The following is a 9,034-nucleotide window of genomic DNA, read 5'->3' as shown; positions in this document are numbered from 1 at the left end:
AACGACCATCGATAAGCGATGCGGTTTAGCGGCAGTACTGGGAGTACTGCGTGCGAGCCCGAGTAGACACTCGGCGACGTGCTGTCGACGCAGTGTACTAGTGCTTGCGGCAAGTGCAGGCTAGAAGACAGCTGACAAAGGTCTGCGGCGACGCGACGGTGAATTGGGGATGTCGGATGGAACCACGTGTGGTACAACGAAGAAACAAGGTCCCTCAGCAACAGCTTGAGTTCACGGACCCTCAGTACTGCATACGGACAACGCACGTGGCCCATGTAGGCAACACTTTTCCTTAGTGACTACATTGGTGATGTAATTGGTCGACGTCGGTGCGAGCATCTGCATCTGAGGTGAGGACACGTTAAACGTAATTTTCCTGGTATCGAGATTCGCGTGCTGTGGCATTGAGTTTACAAACTACTCAGGGCAGCTATTTGCATTCCAGAGAAATTCTGGGCTTCAGGCTTGTTAACAGCACGAAAAGTAACGATGCCACTATTTGTTGTGGAAGTACCATGTTCAAGGCTGCTAGCTTGTGACTGCATTGAGGCATTCGCTACAACCTTATTCAAACCGAAAGAGATGAAGGTTCGCTCATGTTACAAGCCATCGTCAAGGAACTTGAAGACTTTTTTTTCTGACAAGCTGGGTACATTAAAAGTCGTAGGGGTCAATATTTCACTGAAGATTAGGACGAAATTTTTTTTCAGAAGAGGCAGGTAGCATTCGTACTAGAAAATAGAGTAATAGAAGAACTGCAACGCTTGCAAAATCGTAACCTCTGCCGTCCGAACCTCGAAGTGGGTCACACATGTCCTAAGCGTAGTCAAACAAGATGGTTGTTGTGGTGTTCCGTAGAATGCTGTGTATAGGATAGCGCAGCAAGCGATAATACACAAGAAAACAACAAATGGACGCAAGTGCCTGTGTACGTCTTTATTTCATTTGTAATTGTTTGATGTTGTGCTATACTGCAAGTGAATGAACAATGAGAGACCAACAAGCACACGTTGAAGAATACTCGCCGATTCTGGGTGATTTTAAGGTTGCTATTCATCCAGTAGGGGTCAAAGAATGATATCTAATCTCCAAAATTAATCTGCTTGACAAACCTAGTGGCAGCAAAGTCGAGTTCACTGACTTCACATCAGTGCCGTATGCCAATACGTCCACTTGGAACTATAGTCACAGGAATTTGTTACAGTCAATGCGCAGAAAAGTCAATTGCTATTCACTAGACCTCCAGTTGTTGTAGTGTGAGCATTGCTTCAGCTCGAAATGCACAACTTGCATCGAGATGGATCACACTTCTCTCTGATTTGTCCCCATTCGAGAAGGGTGCTTGTCCTCTGCGTCGAATTTGAATTACGTCTCGTGTTTCTCTCACCCCCATTCGAAATCGATTTGCTTGAACGTTTCACCCAATACTGAAGGTAAGATGATGGGTTGATAATACTTTACATAAAAAAAAATCCCTGACCAAGGGATGTCGCTAGTGAACTATAGTAAACATCTCTTCGTCAAGGCACCAAATGTTTTCATTAACGGCGCGTATGTGTACGCTTTGCTCACTCTCTCCCAAACACAAACGAGCAGGAGGAGAAGAGGGCAGTTTGAGCGAAGTGCCCGAAAATAAAACTTAGAAGAGTTTCAGCGTCCGGAATATCACACTTCCTTATAGCCATCTATGAGGGTTGGAGCCTTGTCATGAAAGCACGTCCTAAGAACCTGCTACTGTGTCATCCTTATCACTGACGTGTGTCGCATATAACATCCGATATTACAGTTCTATCCCAACAGCTTGTTGTCTCATTATTTTGATTTTTTTATGAAACACATTTACGCAATGCCCGGTCAAACCAACGGAATTTTCGTGGTACTAGGATATTGTTATATTTGGGCATGACTGTATTGCCACATTCCTTCATCACATTTTGTTATCGCCCCGTTAAACTGCTAGTAATTCTCGGCGCGAACTGCACCTGCAGTGTTTGGGAAGCATCAAGGCTGTATTAGATCGTTTTGTTAAGATTACGCCCACTTCGCGAACATTATAGATTATTCTGGAACCTACGGGGCCGCTAGCGTTATCGCAAGAATGTTCGATGACACGTGTATAAATGCCGACGCGCTTTATCGCTTGTCAGTTGATCGACGGCCGACGCCCAGCTCGCCGCTATCAGTGCCACTGCCTTGCTGTAATCTGACTTCCTTTTTTCGTGGCCACAAGTTCTGCCCAAATAAACAGGTAAATATATTCGACCTGCAGTCTGCTCCCTTCGTCCACATCATGACCCCGCGAGAGCGTTTATAAACCGATCGTCTCCGGAACAATGTAGAAGTGTAGCCCTGGCTATGCCTTATGAAAAGTCAGATATTTCAAGTGATCAGGCGCCACACAAACTAACGACCTCACATAGAACGCCATGTTGCTAAACCGTGCTTCCAAGATGTTGGAACGATCTTTCTCACGTCCTATTGTTTGCTGAAACTGTCCTTTTCTGTGCTAGCCAGGACTATACGCGCGGCTATAAAATTTGTCTCAGCTAGAAATGATTCTACATACTCACCTCTCTATGTCACAATTGTCATCCGTTAGTCTTCTCCCCTTACCCCTCCCCCAGTGTAGAGTAGCAGGCTAGAGCAAGCTATCGCTCAGGCCGACCTCTCTGCCTTTCTGTAAATACCCCCCCCCCCTCTATCTCTCTGTGCTCAACAGCAAGACCCTTACAAAACGTTCTAGATGACCTATAGTGGCGAGTCGTATCCGTCATACGCGGTCATCCATGCCTACGACGACTTGGTTTATTATTTACGCTCGAGGAAAGAGCAGAGGTTGGCAGCATCTTATTCGTGTCATAGAGAATGTTTATTGGTCACCTTTATTAGCAACTCGGTGCGATATCCTCGTGATCCACGACGACATTGTGCGCCGCCCCTATAAGAGTCACCGAACGTTGACGAAATGCGGTTAGTGGAGCCAGACGCAGCACTTCTTGCCCTTTCCGCAGGATGCGCTTTCAGCTTGCAGTTCTTTGCATTGGCGGTCGAGCGGGTTGCACTCGCCTCCCTTGCCTTTGCAGCCAGTCAGTTTCGCTGAACAATAATAAAAAAACAATGATACAATGGAACACTTTAGGTTACATATAACGAGCCCCCTCCCCCGTTAAACCACACCACGTTCAAGTGCAAAACGGCCAAGTGTATATATGTTAATTAAACGAAATCTAACAGAAAACAATGCCAAGGAATGTACAGGGGTAGTTATTAGACCCAATCGTAATGTATATATGAAAAAAGAAAAGTGGATGAAAAGATAACTTGCCGTAATAAGAAAAACCACACCCGCTGCCATGGCTACAGGTGGCGCTGACTGACACTCCCATGTTTAAATTCGCATATAAACCCAATGAAGTGGTTGGTGGGATAGCCGCCGGGGTAGCTCAGTGGTAGAGCATCGAACGTGTTATTCGAAGCTCGTAGGCTCGGTTCCTTCTCACGGCAAGTTATCTTTTCACCCACTTTTCTTACTTCACATTTACATTACATTGGTTACCATTGGAGGCAACCTGCTTACCATTGCAGGCAACCCACTGCTCACGTCAGCCCGGCTGAGCGTGCGAATTCATGTTGCACTACGAAGGTTTGAGTCACATGCGAGCCCCTTATGGAAGTGAGTGACCATTGTTCTCTGTTACTTCGAGTTTCACACCCACCATGCCCATATTTAACGAACGTAAACCTGACACGTTATGCGGAATACCTTTAAAACGATAAAACAAGCGGAAAGAAACATTGTTACAAGTGGCGACGAACAAAAAAGAATGCTTGATCGAGGCGACAAAGACGCAGATTGCTATTGCGCTCGCGTTGTTGGTGGTGTTCTGCCATCTTGGCTGTATGACTGCCCGTGTAATATTCTGCATATACAGTTCATCCTTTCTTTCGGATATCCTCGTTCCTGTGACAGTATGTTTCACTGAATGAGCTAATATTTTCGTATAAAAATGGGTCTTATTTTACTCAAACAAGTGTGCCTCGAAAACGGAGGCTGATTATTGAGAAAACAGACTTACACAAGTCGCAACAGACGGTCGAGCATCCCCCGTAGCTCAGGCGAGCCTCCTGTGGACAGTCTGATTGAGGGAGACAGCCGAAGCCCTTGGAGACGCATTCGTTGGCCTGGCTGGACGCTTCATGCGAGCAAATAGAAATCTTGTGGGTGAATAAAAAAATACCATGGTATTGAGACGACGCTATATCCCCTCTTCAAAGCCCCAAAAGTATTCGGCATTAAGTAATAAGTATCACTTCACTCACACTATTGCTCTCATTGTAAGTTCGTAATGCGGTTTCGGTGACCGGGAACAATGATATCCGATTCGAGGGTCCAAAACCACGATATGACCAAGAGGAAAGCTCCGGAAATTTCGACCTCTTTGTGTTCTTTAACGCGCCCTTAAATCTAAGCACATGGACCATCAAGCATTTTCTCCTCCATCGAAAAGACTCGCTCACTGGAGTCCGTGCCGACCGGCTGTGCCCTCGCGATCTCTGAAGACAGTGCAGCTCTGGCCGACTGGGTTGGTCCTACGCCCCCTCCAGACGCCGTTCTCCGACGACGTCGACAGCGTAGCTCTGGCTGACTGGATTAGCCCTACGCCATCTCCTGTAGCCGACAAGAGCTCTCGTCGCCAGTGGTGTCCCGTCCTCGGATTCCTGCAACCGTGTCCATCTTTCCTGTCTTCTCCTTACTTCCGTCGTTCGCTGTCCCTGCGCCTCGCTCTCTCCTTCTCTCTCTCTACCTTTTAATCCTATCCGTTTAATCCCTTCTCTTCTACCCCCATCCTTCGTGAGCTACTGTTGAGTGTCCTCCCCCTGAGAGAGTTATGGGGCTCACTTTTGTCTTTTTTTTTTTCATTTAAAATCACCCCCCCCCCCCATCGAAAACGTATAGCTGCCGCCGCTGGGATTCGATCCTGCGACCTGTTGGCCAGCAGTCGAGTACCATACCAAGTGGATCACCGTGGCGGGTCGATAACAGGCACTCGAGCGGCCAGCTTTGCGTTAATAGTAGATCAGCTTTACATTTGGCACAAGGAAGAGAACACGCCAAGCAACGAGAGTATCATGACCTCCTGAACTTGAAGCTTGCGCCTATAGGAGCGCTGACACAAAAAGATTGTCCCTTTTTCTTTTTTTTGTTTATTTATTTGTGTGTGGGGGGGTCATGTTATGACCCGCTGATCAAAGCGGGAAACATCATTGGCGTGAGTGCGCAAAGGTTATTTATTTAGAGGCGTTTTTAGAGCGCCTTAGTCTCAGTTTCGGTTTCAAAGAGCAGCAAGCTAGAGGCAGGAGCAGTACCAGTGTTAAGGTAAACACAGCAGACCACGTGACCGTAGAAAACTGTGGCGTGGCGTCGCATGCGAGCGGACGCCGTACTGACCAACGTTACTAGCTCCGGTGTAGTAACGTTGGTACTGTCCAATGTTACTAGTATTCAATATTGTTTGTCAGTGCCAACGTTACTAGTATCTATAGTAATGTTGGCACTGACAGCCAGCACACGCATAGCTGCAGGTACAGAGGAAGAAGTCGCAGTTAGCGCAAGCAACCATGCCAACACAAACTCGTGACGTAGGTTTGTTTACATAGCCACCGCATGAATGTCGGCGACGCGAGGGGCTCCGCATGTCATTCAGTTGTGCGGCATGGCTTTTAATATTGATTTTAAATATGTTATAGGCTGTATTTGTCCTTGACACTTCGTAGATGTGTATGCCTCTACAGAAATCTAGCTCACTGATAGTGTCGTCGTCAAAATTTTGTTTCAGTGCTCCTTTAATGTTGCAGAAAGAGCTGTGTGCCGGCAATTAAGGGGAAAAAAGCGGCTTTCCTATCCTTTTCTTTAATTTTTTTTGTTTTCGCACGCTTTTTTGTGTTTCCGACTTGGTGACGATTATCATAATAAAAAAAGAAATAAACAGGTCAGGCGTGTAAAGAAACGTTGAAAGCTTGTCGAATGGGTAGCATGTAAAACATGAGCTGATAGTTATTGTTAAAAGCTTTTCATTTATTTACTTGCTAGGTGTTTATGTACTTCTCAGACTTCCACAACAAAAGCACAACTTGTTAAGCAACCATCTGATAATAGCTTGCCCTAGTTATGCTTCTGGAAGTGAGAGAGACAGCATCGAATCGGTACAGCATCGAACGCGATATCTGAAGGTTGTATAGGTTCGGTTCCAACAGACGGCAAGTTGATTTTTTTATCCACCTTCAGTTCTATACTTTCACGTCACAATTATTACACTACAGTTAAAAAGGACCAATAATGTACCCTATGCCGACGTTGGCTTCGTTCTCCGTTTTAATTATGTTGCGGCCGACAAACAAACGAGCCTTGATTCATTTCGCCCTATTGCCTAATAGCAAAGCAGACGTGAAGTGCAGAAATTTTCAAGAAAAAAAATTGCCAGCTGTTTTTACACCCCCGAATATCAGTGCATAGCCATGCTCCCTCAAAAAACGCAAGAAATTATGTCGCCCTTCTTCAGGACTATTATCACCATCGTCATTGCAAGAGACAACTCTGGAAGCTGGAGCTGCAGTGAAGTTTAGTGCGCATATTATAGCAGCTTTGTGGGCCATTAAAAAACCGCCCGAAGCAGCTATGCAGCCATAATCGCAGAGGATTCTACTATTTACAGAAACTGCACTTTAGACGTTTTCCACCAGTATTTTAAGGACAGCAGCCCATCAAAGCAACACGTCACCTTTATTAAAACGTAGTCGTACTTGAATTGGTTGTTGCTTGAAGAAGGCAATGAGGAATGAAAATATTTCTCAAGCTTGACTGAACTGAACCCGATGAATATAGTTAGTGCGTTTAGTGCACTTTATTTGGCGCTGAAGGCGAAAAGAAGTTACGCAAAGCACCACAGATGGTCTATCTCAGTTAAGGCTAATACGTCATGAGCAAGATGATCAGCAAATGCTTCAAGCTTTCGATTGACTTATTCTCAGGTGACATAAATTATCTGGGTGATTAATTCGGCGTACGGTTACGTGTGGGACCTGTTTTTTGGGGTGGCTATGTCGATATGTTTTTTTTTTTTCGCAATTTATATTTGCCTTTAACCTGAAATAATAGTAACACGAATCGTTGTAGTTTTACGCCTCAAAACAACGATATGCTTATGGGAATCATTGCTGCGGAATGCTGCGGAAACTTCGACCACCTGCAGGGTTCTTTTTTTTTTTTAACATGCACCTAAATCTAAGCGTCCAAACAAACCCTACAGCGCGCCTCTCTGTCGCCGTATTCCATAACGTTGTTAAGTGCACGCCATGACCAAACCATGCGATGGTTCGAGTGTGAGGCTTGTAGGACGACTCACGTGAAACTGTTCTGGTGGCTTACCGAGAACCAGGGCGAAGACGACGACGACGAAGACTGGAAGCGTGGCTGCCATGGCTGCGAGGCGATGTTTCTTGCTGGAAGGTCGGCTCTCACTCGGACTGGTGGCTGCTTTTCAATGCCCGTCACGATTGCGAGCGGCGCGTTTTATTTCTTCCCCCTTTCGACGGGATGTGCAGACCACGTGCTTGAGAGGGGCGCGTGCGAAAGTTGTTTTGTTTCCGCACACTCGGCGGGAGATCGCGCAACTTTCCTAGCCTCCTTTTCACTGCATTCATTCGCTCGTTTTTTTTTTTTTCTTCTTTACCTTCCGGCGTTGCGGAGGGCCAGCTGGTTTCGCGATGCACAAGCATGTCCTTGTGCAATTACGAGTTGCACGCGGCGGTTGCAAGTGAACCGTGACGCGTGGCCGCTTGTAGAACTAAGTGTGGGGATATTTATTTAAGGGAACGTTTTGGCATATAAAATGGCCAAGAAGAGCCAAAATATGGCTGTCATAGCAGGCCAAGATTTGCACTTGTAGTGGCAATGGTTCATGTATTTTGTAGCGACGTATCATGAAACGGAAGTACCATAAGACGGGAGGAACACGCGTAGCACTATTGTTGCTATTAAACCATGACGTAATGCGAACAGGCTATTACAGGAGACAACTAGTTGTTATGGGAGCTGGAAGGAAGCTACGTGTTCATTGCGATGCATCGATCGAGGGCGCTCTCTGTGTGACCTGTTGGCCTCGATGGGAAGCCGTATGAACAGCCGGAAAAACAGTTACGTATACTTCCTACAAAATGGTAGGTGCAACCTTAAAAGACAAGAAGATAACATAGTGGATTAGGAAACAAACTGGGGTTAAGGATACCATAGTTGAAATCAAGAAGAAGAAATAGACATGGGCTGGGCATGTAGCGCGTAGACAGGATAACCGCTGGTCATTGAGGGTAACTAACTGGATTCCCATAGAAGGCAAGCGGGTTAGGGGGGGACAGAAGGTATAAAGCTGGGCAGATGAGATTAAGAAGTTTGTGGGTATAAATTGGCAGCAGCAAGCACAGGACCGAGTTGACTGGCGGAACATGGGAGAGGCCTTTGTCCTGCAGTGGACGTAGTCAGGCTGATGATGATGATGATCATGTCGAAGATGGTGATGATAATACCTACAAGCGTGGCACTGTTCGTCACGCCTTTCGAGCACTGTCCTTGACACTGTTCCTCTCGCTGTTTCGCGAATAACGAAGACATCGATAATCGCAGAACGCTGATTGGGTTGCGGCGGTTGCAAGAGTAAGCTCGGTTAGCTCACTTCCGGGCTATAACGCAATTAGTTAGCTGCTTTGCAGCACTTATTGAAGTGGACGGAGGACACAACCAGTAGTACCAGCCAGTTTCTCTTGAAACAACTCAGTTCACCTCTTTTGGTCGCTTCATCACGAGCTCAAAAGAGTTACCACGTTATTTTCTTCCCTGCATCTCGTTTGAAGTGCCTTTTGCCCCGCCGCGGTGTTCTAGTGGCTAAGGTACTCGGCTATACTGACCTGCAGGTCGCCGGATCGAATCCCTGCTGCAGCGGCTGCATTTCCGATGGAGGCGGAATTGTTGTAGGCCCGTGTG

General features: G+C 46.4%; 2 protein-coding genes across 2 annotated transcripts in view; one reads left to right on the top strand and one right to left on the bottom strand.

Moving 5' to 3' along the window:
* Window positions 1–218: 218 nt before the first annotated feature.
* Window positions 219–9,034, top strand: part of LOC119171853 (amine oxidase [flavin-containing] B) — a 73,692-nt gene continuing 64,876 nt past the window's right edge. Inside the window, exon 1 of the mRNA XM_075892502.1 lies at window positions 219–350. The gene's annotated coding sequence lies outside the window, so the exon portion shown is untranslated. The remainder of the gene's footprint in view (window positions 351–9,034) is intronic.
* Window positions 2,848–7,584, bottom strand: LOC119171854 (carboxypeptidase inhibitor). Its single transcript, XM_037422716.2, has 3 exons — window positions 7,427–7,584; window positions 4,077–4,193; window positions 2,848–3,096 (listed from the first exon to the last, which is right to left on the bottom strand). Exons 1-3 carry the CDS (start codon window positions 7,476–7,478, stop codon window positions 2,972–2,974), a joined length of 294 nt encoding a protein of 97 aa, XP_037278613.2. The 5' UTR covers window positions 7,479–7,584; the 3' UTR covers window positions 2,848–2,971.

This window comes from Rhipicephalus microplus, chromosome 4, assembly GCF_043290135.1.
Source record: "Rhipicephalus microplus isolate Deutch F79 chromosome 4, USDA_Rmic, whole genome shotgun sequence".
Classification (NCBI taxonomy): Eukaryota; Metazoa; Arthropoda; class Arachnida; order Ixodida; family Ixodidae; genus Rhipicephalus; species Rhipicephalus microplus.
This window is presented reverse-complemented; position numbering and strand designations above follow the sequence as displayed.

Excerpts from the sequence above, each read along its gene's own strand:
- LOC119171854 (XM_037422716.2), bottom strand. The coding sequence starts at position 7,478 with ATGGCAGCCACGCTTCCAGTCTTCGTCGTCGTCGTCTTCGCCCTGGTT. Across the intron at positions 4,194-7,426 it reads CGTCTTCGCCCTGGTTCTCG|CGTCCAGCCAGGCCAACGAA; the intron begins GTAAGCCACCAG and ends GCTCGCATGAAG. Across the intron at positions 3,097-4,076 it reads GACCGTCTGTTGCGACTTGT|CGAAACTGACTGGCTGCAAA; the intron begins GTAAGTCTGTTT and ends ATTATTGTTCAG.